Source organism: Miniopterus natalensis, chromosome 9 (genome assembly GCF_054644295.1).
Source record: "Miniopterus natalensis isolate mMinNat1 chromosome 9, mMinNat1.hap1, whole genome shotgun sequence".
In the NCBI taxonomy this organism is placed as follows: domain Eukaryota; kingdom Metazoa; phylum Chordata; class Mammalia; order Chiroptera; family Miniopteridae; genus Miniopterus; species Miniopterus natalensis.
This window is the reverse complement of record NC_142089.1, coordinates 32,503,671-32,519,994: the sequence shown is the minus strand read 5'-3', so window position 1 is coordinate 32,519,994 and position 16,324 is coordinate 32,503,671. Positions and strand designations below refer to the sequence as shown.

Below are 16,324 nucleotides of genomic sequence, written 5' to 3'. Positions count from 1 at the left end.
CTCCTCTTCTTAAAGGACATTTGTCATTGGACTTAGGGCCTACCTGGTTAGTCCAGGATGATCTCATCGCAAGATCCTTAATTATATCTTCAAAGACTCTTTTCCCAAATAAGATCACAGCCATAGGTCCTGGGTAGACATGTCTTTTAGGGGCCACCATTCAGCCCACTACCCCCAGGTACCACCTCATGGCTTTTCTGGTTCCCTCCAGCGTCGCACTTGCCCACCTCTGTTTTTTCTGACTCTAAAGCTGCTTCCGTGCGACAGAGATGAGGGTGAACATTCAGGCTCCCTTCCAGCTCCCTGTGCGAGTGCCAGCTGAGTGAAGCCCTCCACGTCAGGAGGTCGCACCCTTCACTCAACAGCCGAGAACTTTCCCATGGCGTGGTCCTCTTCTTCCTCCAGCACCCCCTCCACTGGTTCTGTTTTCCCCCGAGCCCACCAGCTTTCTGAGTCAGGGGTGACACCTTCATGGTAGCACCTGTGAGTGCCTGGGGAGCGAGTACCAATGTCATGCTGTGATACAATCTGATATAATCCTTGCAACATACCGGGCAGGTAGAAATCACTGACTCCATTTCATAGGCAAGGGAACTAAGCCACCAAGAAGTTAAATTGGTTTACCCAAAGTACAAAGCACTAAGTGAGGGAACCAGGACTCGAATCCAAGGCCAGCTACACAACTGCTTGCCCTCTGCCTCTCAAAGTGCACCTTTGTGAGCAGAATACACAATAGAAGCCAAAAAAGGAAAAAATTAACAAACCGAACTACATTAATTTAAAATTTCTGAATGGAAAAAAAACAAACACCAATAAAATAGTTGCAGGTCAAGTGACAAACTAGAATATAAATGACAAAGAGTAATGTCCTTAATATATAAAGAGCTTTTACAGATAATTAAAAAACTTCCCAACAGTCCTATATAAAATTGGGCAAAGAACAAGAGCAGGTGGCTCACAGAAAAGAAAACACAAATAGCATTTCAACCTCAACCTCACTCATGATAAGAAAAGTGTAAACTAAAATTACAGCAAAATACCATTTTTTCCAGTTTTCAGATTGGCAAAGGTGAAAACATTTTATACTACATTGTGCTGGCAAAGTGTAAGGAAATGGACACTCATATGCTACTGGTGGCAGCGCCCTCTGTGGGTGGCAGTTTGGCAAATTTGGTGCTTTAGGATGTATTCCATTTCCGCTTTCATCACTTCATGGTGAAGAACTCTTTCCCCCACATATTCCTGTTCCACCGTAATACTTAGGTGCAGAAACCCTCTGATGCAGCCATTCTATGGTCAGGAGTTCCTCCTATAGATACAGTCGCATGTGTGTAACAAGCAATCTCACTGCAGCATTGTTTGTAATTGCAAAGGGCTGCAAAGTGCCCAAATCAAGAGGACCTTGGTGAAATAAATTATGGTACATTGAAATTTTATACACAGGAATATTATGTGACTGTTAAAAATAATGAGCAGCTGTATATGTAATGATATCCAAGACACGGATATCATATGCTAAAAGCAGAGATGTATAGCTGTGTTAGGTTCACAGTTCCACTGAAATAAACACGCGTGCTCATCTGCGCACACACCACCTCTGGAAGGGCATGGAAGGGCTCCATCCTTCTGGGGGGGGTAACTGGGGTAAGGGGAGAAAAGGAAGCTCACTCTTAATGTCTTTTGAGATTTTTGCCATATATTACCTATTCTGAATAATAATTTAAAATTGGATGGTTGGAACTTGGATACAAACCTAAGACAAATAATTTCTCTGGAGAGAGAGGAGGAAATGACATGGTGAGCCCCGTGGGGAGAGCTAATTCTCTCTTGCGGCCAGAGTCTGGCACAGCAGGTGCTCTCAAATAGTAGCTGGACAAATCACTGGCTTTCACAAAAGTGTGCTTCTGTTTGCTCTCCTAGTCCCGCAGCTGATTTCTATTGATCAATTGCCCTAAAGACTTTCAGAAGGGCCCTTGCTGGTGGCCTTCCCTGAGCCAGGGTCAGCAGGAGCATACCGCACAGGCAGGAAGATGGAGCGCTGTGCGTCCTTCTTGGCGTCCTTGCGGGAAGGCACGTTGAGGCCAATGTGGTAATGGACCTGAACGAGCAGGGCCAGGAGCAGCTGCGGGTAGATGCGCCTCACGCGGCCCAGGCAGCTGTTGACCGACAGGAGCTCACACAGGCCGCTGGCTGCCTGGGGGCAGAGGAGAGGCTGGTGGGAAGTCCTGCCCATCGTCGCAGCATCCCTGGCAGGCAGGGGATGGACTGCTTCTCTAGGAGGTCAGACCTGGATCTTTGCTCTGCTCTGGCCCAGCCTGGGAGAGCCCAGATCCACCCCCAGACCAGACCGCAAGGGAGCACCAGCCGTTAAACTAGGCTGCCCTTGCTACCTCCCCATGTGGCCAGCAGCCAAAAGAAACAAACTCCAGCCTTGAGCAGGAGCCAGGGAGGACCAACCCTGGACTCTCTCACTCCACACCTACCTGCCTCCACCCCAGGCCTCCCAAGTCCTGGGAACTTGGCTTTGTTGGCATTTGGCCCACCAGGTTCCCAAGAACCCAATTTGCACTCACCTCCCAACTTCTCCTACCAGTCTACTCTGGGCCTGGCCTGGGCCCACCCCTCACCCTTGGTTCACCCTCTCTAACTTGCAGGACATTGGGGGGGCGGGGAGGGCCGGTGATGTGCTGGGGTCACAGGACCCGATGGCTCATTCTGGCTCCACCAGTCCCCTCTTGGGCTTCAGTTTCATCCCCCATAAAGTGAGGTTACTAGGCCTCTTCTAGCCGACCCCACAGGTACAGTGGGGATTAAATGGAGGAGAAGGGAGGATGCTTTCTAAAGAAATGGTGGAGCCCTGGCTGGTGTGGCTCAGTCGGTTGGGTGTCTCCCCATGCACCAGGAAGGAGGTTGCCAGTTCGATTTCCAGTCAAGGGCACGTGCCCGGGTTTCAGGCTCAATCCCCTGTAGGCGGCCTGAAGGAGGCAGCCGATGGATGTTGCACTCTTACATTGATATTTCTCTCTCTCTCTCTCTCCCTCTAAAAATCAATAAACTATTTTTTTTTTAAAGAAAAAGAAATGGTTGAAATCTGTGCAACCAAAACCCCACGCAGCTGGCCATTTAATTGTGAAGTGAAAGAACCCGTGGCTTGTTCCCATGGAAATAAAGGACATAATGTGGGCTGGGTGAGAACAATAAATGGCACTTATTTGTAACTCACAGCTTAAGAAACCCTTTCACATATACCACCCCACTCTTCTTAACAAGACAGACAGACAGGCAGGAGTTATTACTACCTATTTTACAGATTTAAATATGAAGGCGAAAGCCTAACCAAGGTTATATAAAGCAGCAGTGGCAGAGCTAAGACAAGCCTCTTGGACTCAAAGCCTTTGCACTTTTCAGCAGCGTGACACTAATGACTGTATTCAAACAAAACTGTGGTGTAGAGAAAAGTCTCTAGTGATGTGCCATAGGGCTCTCCTCTTGGCTTACTCTTGCTCAAATGGTTTATCAATACCACAGGATGAAAATCAGTCCAGGCTGTATCTGTGCTCAAACTATGCTCGTTGAACAAGAAGCACGAATGAGTGGCTGAAGAGTACACTAGTACACACTGGTTGGAGGAGAGGCGGAGAAATGCCCAAAGCAGGGAAGGCATGGGTGCTGGTGCCTATTCATAGAACTCAGTGCTGGGGGAGAGACTGGTGGTGAAGCACAGGATTTGGAGATAGGAGATCTGGGTTTGAGTCCTGGCACCACCGCTGTGTGACCTTGGGTGAGACATGGACTATTGCTGAGCAGTAGTATCTTTCTCTGTAAAAGATAATGCCACCCGCTCGTCCATTCCCCATACCATTGCTTCCCTCCGTCAGAATGTCTTGCTCTCCGCTGAATCCCCAGAACTTATGAGTGTGCCTGGCACATAGTAGGTGCTCAATAAATATTTGTTGAATATATTGGTTCAATTTTTTTTTTAATATCTACTATGTGCCAGGTGTAACAGACATTGGGGATATCATGGTGAGCAAAACAGGCTCAAGGCTCTGTCTTCATGCATCTCATACATTAATCGAATGGCCCCCCTCCAACTATTGTCAAATCACAACTGCGCAAATTCTCCCAAGATAAAGTATGTGAAGCAAAGTATAACATGCACAGATTTGATCTTGTCAGGGAGATCAGGGAAGGCTTCCCTGAGGAGGTGATACTTGAGAGGTAAGGGGATGAATCGAAATTAACTTGGTGGAGAGTAGTCTAGGCTGAGGGAACAACATGTGCAAAGGCCCTGTGACAGAAATTAGCATGGCATGTATAACATTCTGACAAAGACCAGTGAGGCTGGAGCCAAGCAAGCAAGAGGACCACGGAGTGTGGTGAGGACAGCAAGGGGTGCAGGGCCTTACAGCACAGGTAGGAGAACTGAGTTACACTCAGGGCAATGGGAAGCCATTGAGGGGCTTGAGAAGAGCAGATGTGCATTTCTCAGAGTTTTCGGCTGCAGTACAGATTGGAGGGGCAGAGTGGAAGCAAGGAGATGAGTGGGGCTATTATCCAGCTGGCTTGGACCAGAGTGGCGGTGATAGAGGCAGAGAGAAATTGTTTCTCCAACCAGCTACCTTCCTGCAGTCAGAGCCCTTTCCCAATGTGTTCCCAGGGCTGAGCTCTGAGTCTAGCAGCAAGAAGCAATTAAATATTTTGTGCCACCTAAATGAAGAAATGAGTTATTTAGTCTTCACAACCACCATACAAGATAGATACTATTCTTTCCATTTACAGATGTAGAGACTGAGCCTCAGAGAGGTGAAGTGACTTGCTCAGGTCACAGAAAAGTAGCAAGGCAAAGCCAGTTCTCAGATTCAGGTTTGTGAATCCCAGGTCATTTTGTTTTTAGTACTCCAGGCTGCTGGTGTAACTGTAAGTAGCAGAGCTGTTATCAGTGGATCACAGTCAAGAGCCCAGAGACAGAGACCTGCCCAAGGCCACACAACTAGCTGCTAGCAGAGCAGGCACTAGAAGCTGGGTGTGTTGAGCTTAGCAGGAGGGGGAGGAAAAGGGGGACAGGCAGACAGGTCTCACCGCTAGGGGCACGATGGAGGCCCTGCCCTTCTTGGTGACAGGCTTCTCCTTCAGACTGGTCAGGAGCAGGTCCAGGAGGTCCCGGACATCGCAGCTGGGCTTGCGCAGTAACAGCTGCCTCCACATCTCTGCTCCATTGCTGGGAGGTCAGGCGTGGAATAGTTAGTGGGGACCAGGGCAGGAGGAGCCACCCTTCCTCCCAGTGGTATCCATGGGCATGCCAGCAAATTTCTGGAATGGTCCTGAAAACACTCCCTATAAGCAGGGGGCTAACAGTGATAGAAAACCCTATTTCCCAGGTATTATGCCAGGTCCTTTACATACAATTTATTACTTCAGCAAATATTGAGCATCTGCTCTTTGCCAGGCACTAAGCAAATCTCTGGGATACAGGTGTGAACTAGATATTAAGACCTTCAAGGTCACTGAATTCTCACAATGACCCTCAAGGTGCATTGTTATTCCCATTTCATAGATGCAGAGTTGAGGCTCAGAGGGACTAAACATTCAGACTCACAAGACTGCTGGGGCCACACTTGACATCAGAGTCATTTAGGATATAGGGCAGGGCAGTGTCAGGGGCGCCTCTTTGCAGGAGCCCAAGACTACACAGCTGATGAGTTGTATTGTAAAGAAGTGACCAGGACTGATGTCTCCGAAGCCTGTGCTCCTTCCCCTATGCCAAGGAGCCCTTTGGGGCCTGAATGCTGCATTTGTCACATAATATCAAGGAGCCCTTGCTCCTGTGCCTTAGAAGGCAGTACACCAGGCAGGTGAAGGCACCTGTGCCAGGCAGCACAAGCCCCAGGCACTCCTATTTGTGGGGAGTTGAAAGCGCTGAGAGGCCAGTGCACTATAGGGTTAACCCAACCCTTTCCCCCTTCTGCATGAGCATTTGAAGTTTGAACCTGCCATTAACTTTCCAGCTCCGTTTCCCTGGAAACGTGATAAAGATAGTATGTCAACTATGTTGCTAGGCAACATTGCTTATGGTAAAAATGACCCAATTGGTAAATTGCATCTGGGCTGGGAGGAACCATAAATTAAGTATAAGAACCGAAGGGGATGCTGTAGCGTTGAGCTTCCTGGGGTGCAGGGACTCTTGTGACTGGGCTTGTTCCTGTGGGGACCCTGAAAGCAAGTCTATAGAGTTATTTGTTATAAGAAAAACTAGTTCCTATGAGGTCTGAGCCATTTAAGCCAGGGAAGCTCCTGCACCTTTCACCGTAGAGGTCCAAGAGACCAACCCTTGGACCCAGGGCCAAGAGTAGGGTGAGGAAAGTGTAGCATCCAGGGCACAAAATCTAAGGAGTCTCTCACTCTCAGGCTTATACAAGTGCAGGCACAGCACCCGAGAGTGAGGGCCTCCTTAAATTTTGTTCCAGCTCTGTCTGGCTGGCTTCATGAGCTGCTGCAAGGTCTCCTGCAAAGAGGAGCCCCTGACACTGTCCGGTCCTATATCCTGAACGACTCTGATATCAAGTGTAGCCCCAGGAGCCTTGTGAGTCTGAATCTTTAGTGGCTCCAAGAAGAATGCCCTTTGGTGGGCAGTATAGTCAGAAGAGTTAAATTCTTGCAGGTGGGAGAGCAGAGATGTGTCACCCCAGCCCTCACCACCCATGTCCTTGGTTTCTATGAAAAGCCAACTCTTATTAGAACCACACCCCATTTGCATAGCTCGACACAGTTCTTTTACGTTCATTCTCAACCAAACTTGTTAAAATGCGGACCACACGCTTTCTGCCTTGTTTTAGTCATCCAAAGGTGTGGGAGCAATCCCTGGGCTGGGAGGCTGGAGCAGTCAGACTGGTCTCTCCTGCCCACAAGACACCTCCACCCATCAGACCACCTGCTCCCTGAAGGCTAAGAGCATTGTACATCCTGCACAGGGCCCAGGACCAGGCAGGAACTCAGCACACTAGCTGCATTACTTGTCACAACCACTATCTGGAGTGGGAATTCAGGGGTTACTTCCTCCTTTTGCCTATGGGAGAAAACTGAAGCCCAGAGAGCACAAGCAGGCTGCCCAAGACCACCCAGCGGCTGAAGGCTGAGTCAGGACTGTCACTCAGGCCTCCTTTCTGTGGCATCATTAAAGAGCTCTGGGCTTAGAGTTGGTCAGATCTGAGTTTAGCTCCTTATTCTGTTGCTGGCTCAGTGGATGCCTAGTGTAAGAAACTTCCCCTGAGCCTCAGTTTCCTCACCTGTAGAATGGGAATATTGCACTATTAATGCTGAACAAAGACAACTAGCAGTGCTTGGGAAGTGCTCAGTGGTTGCCAATGCACCACAGATCATGGAAGAGGGGCCATCTCGGAGGGCAAGGGGCTCCTCTGGGTGGAAGGAGAGTCCCAGACCAGGGTGGGGCTGCTTTGACCCTCTGAGATGTAGTGGCTGACAACCCCCCTCACTTGGTACCTGTCCAGTGGGAGGGGGCACATGAGCAGGGCCACAATGACCTCGGTCATAAAGGAACTGGCCAGGATAGAGACAGGCAGCAGGGCTACCTCACGGGCCCGTGGCTCCTGGATGTTGCTCAGCTGCGCATAGATGGCCTGCATGATTTCTGGGATCTGGGGTACAGCAGGGCCCGTGGAGAAGGCAGGGAGACATAGGGACAGGGAAATGGGAGGAGAGGAGTGATAGGGTAGAGTGACAGGGGAGAGAGGGCACACAGGAGAGAAATGGGAAGGGGGGCAGAGTGCCTGCTCCTTCCCCGAAAATGACCAATGTTGTCTTCACTGCCACCTCCACCCCACACTGGATGGGTGAGTTCTTTCTCGCCTCAAGTTGGGAGTACCTAGAACTCAGCCGCCACCACCCTGCCCTACTAAGGGATGAGCAGGCCCCGTGGGGTCTCCCAGCTCAGCCCCTGCTCCCAGGCGCCTTACCACCTCCAGCGCTCTGTGGCGGTACCACTCCAGCACCGAGCTGAGCATCACCTCCGACGCCAGCTGCATCATCTCCCCTGAGTCCTTGCCTCTGGCCTCTGCCTCCAAGCCGCCTTTCAGCCCTTCCAGGGCTGCTAGCAACAGGTCCTTCACCTGCTGGGGCCCCAAGAAGTCTCCAAATTCCTGAAACAAAGGCACGGAGATGCTGGCACACATGGACAGCCCCTGAGCAAGCCGTACACAGATGCACAGATGCTGCCAGATACACATGGAGGTCAGCAGGGAGGGCCCAAACTCAGGAGGAGCTGCAAAACCGGGGTGACATGGCCCCCGAGCTAGGTGACATGGCCCACATGCTGTGGCACAGACCAGACGGGTTGTGGGACTCAGGATGGCCCACGTGGTCAGGGAAGGCTTCCTGTAAGGGGGCTTGAGCCTGGAAACATGGAAGGGGTGGAGAAGGCATTGGGCAGGCTGGCACTGCCCTTTTCCCTATCCCCGGGAAGGCCCAGGGCTGAGGGGCAGCGAGCGGTCACCGCGATCACACGCAGAATGTTCTGGCATGGGCTGACAGGGTTGTAGGGCCCCAGGAAACGCTTGTTGCTCTCATACAGCTCCTTCTTGTCTGTCTCTTTTGTATCTCTGGCTCCTGCAAGAAGAGGACCTTCTCAGTGAGGCCCAACCACCCTTTCTTTAAAACTTCTGTTAGGAAGTACGTAAGTCATAGGTAACCAGCTTAATAAATTTTCAAATGCCCAACCTATCCATCTAACTGGACCTTAGGTCAAGAAACAGAACATGATCAGCACCTCAGAAGCCCCTCTTAGGCCCCCTTCCAGTCCTCTCTCCCCTTCCCCCACCCGGGGTAAACACTATTAGATATCCTTGCTGTTGGACTTCTATGAATGGACTCATATGTTATGTTATCCTTGGTGTCCGGCTTTCACTCAGCATCATGTGGGTGAGATTCACCGATGCTGTTGAAAGCAGCATTGCTTCATTCTTTCTTGGTGCTGCACAATTTTCCATGGTATGAATATACCACAATTTATGCATCTGTTCTACTTCAGATGGACACTTGGGTTGTTTCCAGCTCTTATGCATTGTGCTCCATAAACAATCTAGTATGTCTAGCCCCGGCCTTTTGGTGAATATATGTACACATTTGTTACATTGGATAGCTAGGAGAGAAATCGCACTGTCTTGGGGCAAGCATAGGTTCAGCTTCAGGGGAGACTGACAAACAGTTTTCCACAGTGGGGACCACATGCTCCCACCAGCAGTGCCTGAGAGTTCCCGTGGCTTCACGTCTCACCAACATGTGGCACTGTCAGAATGTTCCCTTTTTGCCATTCTGGTGGGTGTGTGGCAATACCTCTTTTAATTGGCAATCTCTCTACCCCTGGCATTCCCAACCCCCCTTTTCTGCTTTTTTTATCATCATCTGACTTAATATATGTATTACTTTTTTTATTCTGTTGTCTTCTGACAACAAGAAGGTAAACTCAACAGGGAGGAGCTGTTTATTAATTAATTTTATATTTATGTCTTCACTGCTATGTCCCAAGGCCTAGAATAGTCTCTGGCACATGATGGCCCTGTGTTTTCTATTGAAGGAAACACAATATCAGGTGTATTTCCTGAGCCCTTACTGTGGCCTGGCCTGGGTCCTACCTGGATCCCCCAGCATAAACAAGACATGGGCATAAGAGGGGTCCATCAGGGTGAAGTGACCACATGGACCAAGTATGTGGGTTTTTTGCAAAAGGAAGGAGCTTGGACCTGGAATCAAGCAAACACAGGTTCATATCCTAGCTTTGCTGCTTCCTACAGTTAGGGGGCCTGGACAAACCACTTTGCTCCTGGAGAATCTAACAGCATGCGTTTGGCCTCATTGCCAGATAAAACCCAGGATGCCCAGTTAAATGTGAATTTTAGGTAAGCAAATAATTTTTAGTGAAAGAATGTCTCAAATATACTTTCCATCAAATTGTTCATTGTTTATCTGAAACCCACATTTAACTGGGTGTCTTATACTTTTATTTGCTAAATCTAGCAATACTATTTTGGTCTATGCTATTCCTGACCCTAAGGCTGATGGTTAGCATGACTTATACCACTTTCACCCATCACGCAGGAGGTCTGAATGGTTCCTGGGCAGCAGGGGAAATCACCCAGGGGCCAAATCTTTGTCCCAAATGCTAGAGGTCAAGCAAAGCAGGGACACCAGACAGATCCCAAAAGGCTGAAACTAATATCATTCTTGTAGGCATGGGGGAAAGGAAACTCTATTTGACAAGTGCCTATAATGTGTGATACTGAGCTGGTCTCTTTACATATATGATCTCATTTCATCTTTCAAAAATCTTGTGAGTTATATCCTATTGAATCCTTTTTCTACAAATGAGGAAATCTAGGCCTGGACAAGAAAAGTAACTTGTGTGAGGCCACACATTTAGGAAGGGCTAGAACCAGGTCTTGTACCTAGGTCACTCTGCCTCCAGAGCCAGGGAAGTTTAAACAACATGCCAAGGTCCCTTGGTTTGGGGCAGTGTTGGGACTATGGAAAAAAGAAGGGTGCAAGGAACAGGTGATACTGTGCACCTCTAGGTGCAGTGCCATCTGGGTGCCTGCGTCAGCCCATTCCACATCACTAGCTCCCTGAAGCCAAATCCAGGGATGTTCTCCACCTACAGGTTTTAACCGCTCCCAATTCTAAGATAGAATGTTTTATGTTCACTCACTCAATATTCACCGAGTACCCACCAGGTGCCAGGCCCATGGCTAGCCCTTGGGGATTCAGTGGTGAACAAGACACAGCCTTGCTCAAATGGGGTTATAGTCTAGTGGGAAAGATAGACCAAGAAACAAGAGATTAGGGCTCTCATGCCTGGGTATACATTGCTGCGTGGGAATGTGAAAATGAGAGTCACAAATTAAACTCGGAAGGATGAGGAAAAGCTTAGATAGAAGGAGTGCTTAAATCAAAATAAGTTTGTTTATAGTGTTTGTCCCCTGGTCCTGTGGGGACTAAGTCTTTGTACCTCTGCAGACCCCATCAGACCCTTTGCTGGTCTCCACTACCTCCCACCAGTGCCTTGTTGCTAAAACTCCAGTCAGGTCCCTGGCTGAACACCTGCTCAGAAGCCTTGCTTCAGAGGTGCTCCAGACTTACGTTTTTGGAGCTCCAAGATGGTATAGAGGATGGTGATACCATCCAAAGCCTCCCGGCCAATGTCCTCATCAGGATCCCCGATGCGAAGTATGAGTCTCCCCAGCAGAAGCCCCAGTGAGGGGAATCCCGAAGACATCTGTTTGTGTTGTAATCTTAAGGATTGAGTTGCATAGGTTCAATAATGCTATACAGTAAATGTGAACAGAGCTGGAATATCGGTCCCTGACAGCAGAGCCCTCTGAAGATGGTAAGGACCACCTGGGAATCTCTGGACAGATGAACAGGCACCTTCAGAGTTGGGAAGATTCTCCCTAGGAGTGGCTTACCTACCTCCCAGGGGACACTCACAAAGAAAGGCAGGGTGAGAAGTGTGTGGTTCAACAGAGAGACATTGCTCTTCACAGCGCGTGCTCGCTCATGGGCCTTTCCAGAGTTCATCCAGGGCCCCAGGGGCTGTGAGGACAAGGGCAAGACTCAGAGCTACAGGCTGGCTGCCAGCCTCTGCTGCCTGGGTGGGCAGGTCAGCCTTCACTGATCAGCTTCTGGGGAAGGCATTAAGGCCGCTCCCCACAGTCCTCCTCTTCTTAAAGCATAGGGAGTCACGGGGGTCCAGAAGCTGAGGATAGGGCTGAAAGACCAGAGGGAGGATGCTCATTGAAGAGAGAGACGAAAGATGGAGAGTCATGAGGATAAAAGAGAAAGACAGGGGCAAGAATGAAGAGAGCAAAAATATGGGGGCAGCTACAGCAGGAGTATGGGGGATAGGGAGAGAGTGAAGGGGCAGGAGTGTGGGACAGGACCTGTAAAAGACAGGGAAGCAGAACACTGGCACAAGATGACATCCTGCAGTCAAATCACTCCTGGGTCTAGCTTCCCTCCATACTCCCCCTCCTGGGCCAATTCTGCTTTCCCCTCTACCCTTCCTCTCCTTCCTGTCCCCACACCTCCAAAATGCTCCTCAGCCCGGAAGGAGTGGGGTCCTCAACAAAGAGAGCGTTGAGTAGTGTCTGCAGGGCATCCAAGGTCTGACGGTAAAGTATCTGCGGACAAGAAGAGGACTGAGCCACTAGGGGGCGCTCTGGAGCAGACCTTAGCCCCAGGCAACCCCTTGTGTGGACCCAGGAAAGCTGCTTTCTTGTCCCACCTCTTCTGAGACTAACTTGATGTATGACGTTGGAAATATCACTTCCCCTCCATGGGTTACAGTTTTCTTATCAACAAATTGTTAATTATTATCCATTTACTTTTTACCTTATAGGGGGAGGAAGCCGAGACCCAACATTTACTGAGAATCTACCACAGGCCAGGTAAGCAACAAATGAGAGGGTGGGTGGAAAAATGCTCTAGAAATGTAAGAGCTAGATAAACTTTTATTATTGTCTCTGGGGAAGTGCTCTGATTCTTTTTTTAATTGCTACTCCTAGACCTAAATAGGTTTTCCAAGTTGCCTCTGCAGGAAGCCATCTCACCCCGGCCCAGGCTCCTCCACCATCAGCTACACCACAGTCCTAGAATTGTTTCAGGAAGGTGCATGTATTATACATACACGAGGCTGAGCAGTGGGTTTGAGCCACTCTGGAAAGGCCCTCTCTCCCTTGCCTGCCCTTGTCCTGCCAGCTCCCCATGTCTGTCTCCCACGTTTTCATTGCTCAGGCTTCCAGCGTCTATACACACCAGGGTCACAGCACAACCGCCAAGCAAACCTCACTGGCCAGCTACCCCCTCTTCCCTCTCATCTGCAGCCTGTCACTGTGCAGTGCCGACCTCTGCTAGCTGGCCCTGGTACTGCAAGAGGGCTGCTCTCTTTCCCCCCAAGCAATGATTCCCCACCCTTCCTTGGGGTCTTCTCTAAGTGCACCACCTCTGGAACCCAGAGCCCTCATATTGCCATGTGATCTGGCCCCCACAGCTCTCTAGCCTTGCTTCCCAGCACTCTCACCTGACCCTGGGCTCCAGCCCTACTGCCTCCGTATCATTCTTGCAGTCACCATGTTTTCTGTCCTCAGGCCTCTGCCAAGCTGTTCCCCCTGTCTGGCATGCTTTTCTGCCAGCCCCACTCTCTTCAGCTAATGCGCTCTTCTTTAACCTCTCAGCTACAGCACCATGACCCCTGACTCTCACCTAGGCCAGGTCCCCCCATTTTGAGCTCTTTATAGCACCAAGTACTTCTTGCTTGCAACATTTACCAGTGTTGTAATTTTGCATTAATTGTCTAATTCTCTGATAATGTCTATCTCCTCCTTTCCTTGCCCCTACTGTACCTCACCCCTGTACTTCGGGAGTAGGCTCTCAGTTAACATTTGAGGAATGAAAGGATGAATGAATGTGCCTTATCTTGAGCTGAAACCCCTCTCCCTTAACTTCCCCCACTGACCCTACATCCTACACTAAGGGTCGCCTCTGCCCGCTCCTCCTAGGACAACCCTGCAGAGGTTTAAAGAAGCTCATGTGATCAGTTCCTTGAGGTTCTACTTCCCCAGGCCTCAGCCCAGCCTTTCTTCATCCTGGCCCAGTCCTTGGCCCTCCTACCAGCCATGCCAAATCTGCCCACATCTATCTCATAGGGCAGGGCCCAGAAGTGGATAGAACACTCCAGATAAGGGGTTGATCTCTATTCTGAAGATTCATACATCCACCAAACGTGCCAAATATCCCTCTCAGGTCGAGAGGGCCAGCAAATTGCCCAAGGCCCTGCAGCTTGAGCAGGACGGTGGGCATCCACGTCATCTCCCCAAACACCCTTGCTTTCCCTGCTAGGAGTCCTGAAATGTGCCTCCCTCTGAGGACCCTAGACATCCCGAGGACCCACTGGGGAGGGCCCTGCTCACCTGTATGGCCTCAGCCTGGGCCTCGTCTCTCTCCTGCATGGCCTGCACAGAGGGCAGGGAGAACACGCTCTTCACGCACATGTTCACCAGCTCGGACCTTTCCTGAACACCCAGGACGGGCTGGGTGTGACTGGTGAAGAGACAGAAAGCGCGGAGTAAGGGAGGGGGCCTTGTGAGCAGAGGCTGGAGCTATGAATATAGGGCTGGGATGAGGGCACCTCGATGGGGGTTTGGGGATGGGCCTGAGATTCAGATCCACAAAGGGCGAGATGAGGTGGGGGGGTAGGGGAGGAGTGGGTATGGAGGGCAGACAGCCCTGGCAGGTACTGGGCAAGAGCAGAGGAAAAGACACAGGAGTGGGGTTGGGGCACAGCAGAGAGGCCCCAGAAGAGAGAGGCAGGGCCCATGGGGAGCAGGAAAGGGGATGGGGTTGGGGAGGGGCCATGGACACCTCAGCTGCGTCAGGGTCTCCATGGCCTGCTGGCGGACAGAGCTGCAGAGGGAATCCAGCGGCTCCTCCTGGATCTGCCTCTGGACAGGGGACCACAGTAGGGCCGATGAGGTGGGCAGGCCGCTGTAGACCACCGGAGCGGAGGCCACCGCACCTCACAGGAGCAGGCCGCAGCAGCCCCTCGGCCTGGGCAGAACTCCCCCACCTCCTTTCCCTGTCAGGCCTCCAGCGAGGGGAGCCTGCTCACGGCTCCAGCCTGTCCTGAGTGCTCAGTTCAAAGCCACCAAAAACACCCAGCTGCACCCTGCACACGGGGCTCAGCAGGAACTGTTTCTGAAGCCTCATTGTGGGGAGGTATGCCTAAATCATGGATTTGCCCAAAGCAAAAACATCATGAAGGACTCCGGAAAGAAACCCAGTTGAATTCCTTTAAAGATGTTCTAATTACATCTCACTTTTGATCTAAGTACCTACACACAATAAGTGCTCAATTAATGTTCGTTAAATGAAAGTAGCAAGGGCAACGATGTTTTCTCTTTAAGGGACCCAAAGCTAAGTACAATTTGGGGACCTTCAGTGGTTATCCCCAACCAACCCATTCTGAACTGAGAAGTGATTGTTTTTTGCAAAATGATAAGGAAATTCTCTCCCTGCCAGGAGGAATTTCTGGTTTTAAATAATAATAACTGCTCCCAGGTATGTAATGCTTTACAGTGAACGACCCCTTGGGCTGTGTCCTCCCAACAAGCAGTGACACGGGTATTATCACAGATAAGAAGGGAAATGACTTGCCTGAGCTCCCTCGAGATAGGCAGGGGGCAGTGAGAGGTGGAGCTGAGACGCAAGTCCAAGTGTCCTGCCTCCTCACCTGTCCTCTCCCCACCTCAGCCCCCATCTCATCAGCGCGTGGGCTCGGGGCCTCCGCTCCCTCCCCACCCCAGTGCGGCAGCTTGGATGTGGCCCCCACACCATCATCTTCTTCATCACGGCCTTCTTCTCTCCTTCGCCTTCCAGCACCTCCTGACTCTTCTGGAGGGTGATGACATCCTTGACCTCGGGGACAGCAGAAGGCAAAGCCACAGGGTGAGAGCCACACTGCACCCAGCTTTCAGGGGCTGTCCCTACACCTGCATCAACCACCACCACCTGCAGGCGTGCCAGCCCGCTCCCCCCCCAGGTGCCAGCCCCAGTGTCGCTCAAGGGAAACGGGAAACCACAAGGGGACCTTCTGGGGGGCAGGTGAGAGTTGAGAAGGTGACAGCAGGAGGGTATGGATAATACTTGAAGGCCAGCACTTGGAGGAGGGCAGATATCAGGAACTGCAAAACTCTCCCGGCTTGAAGGTCAACTAAGGGAGATAGGGCGGCAGCTGGGGGCACAGAGAGGATCCCAACACCTCAAGCTGAAATCTCACCATTAGTAATACCTCTTGTTTTAAAAAACTGTTTTTATTGATTTCAGAGAGAAGGAGAGGGAGAGGAAGAGGGAGAAATAGCAACATCGATGAGAGAGAAATAACGATCGACTGCCTCCTGCACACCCCCTACAGGGGATCAAGCCCGCAGCCCGGGCATGTGCCCTGACTGGGAAGTGAACTGGGGACCTCCTGGTGCATGGGGCGATGCTCAACCACTGAGGCACACCGGCTGGGCAGTAATACCTCTTAAGGGCCTACTGGTATCTACCCTTCTTAAGGGCACATCCTAGTCAGATTACAGCATTCTGCTACCTGAGAGAGGGAATACATTAACCAATGTCCAATTAATCTATTCATTCTCCTTATCTTCAAGCAGAAGAAGAAAAAAACCGTGAAATAAAATAACTTCATATAGTAAAGAAAGCAAAACAAGGCAATCAGATGGACAGTGTGGTGAGTTAAAAATGCCACGAGTTCTTC

The 16,324-nt window shown here is 50.5% G+C and overlaps 1 protein-coding gene across 1 annotated transcript in view; it reads right to left on the bottom strand.

Moving 5' to 3' along the window:
- The window catches only part of MROH7 (maestro heat like repeat family member 7), a 36,542-nt gene that overhangs the window by 14,235 nt on the left and 5,983 nt on the right, over window positions 1-16,324 (bottom strand). Inside the window, exons 3-13 of the mRNA XM_016204527.2 lie at window positions 15,397-15,480; window positions 14,428-14,507; window positions 13,977-14,106; window positions 12,093-12,188; window positions 11,497-11,601; window positions 11,149-11,284; window positions 8,510-8,622; window positions 7,974-8,156; window positions 7,501-7,655; window positions 5,083-5,221; window positions 2,016-2,194 (exon numbers count right to left, since the gene is read on the bottom strand). Of these exons, the coding sequence (XP_016060013.2) occupies window positions 2,016-2,194; window positions 5,083-5,221; window positions 7,501-7,655; window positions 7,974-8,156; window positions 8,510-8,622; window positions 11,149-11,284; window positions 11,497-11,601; window positions 12,093-12,188; window positions 13,977-14,106; window positions 14,428-14,507; window positions 15,397-15,480 (1,400 nt within the window). The remainder of the gene's footprint in view (window positions 1-2,015; window positions 2,195-5,082; window positions 5,222-7,500; window positions 7,656-7,973; window positions 8,157-8,509; window positions 8,623-11,148; window positions 11,285-11,496; window positions 11,602-12,092; window positions 12,189-13,976; window positions 14,107-14,427; window positions 14,508-15,396; window positions 15,481-16,324) is intronic.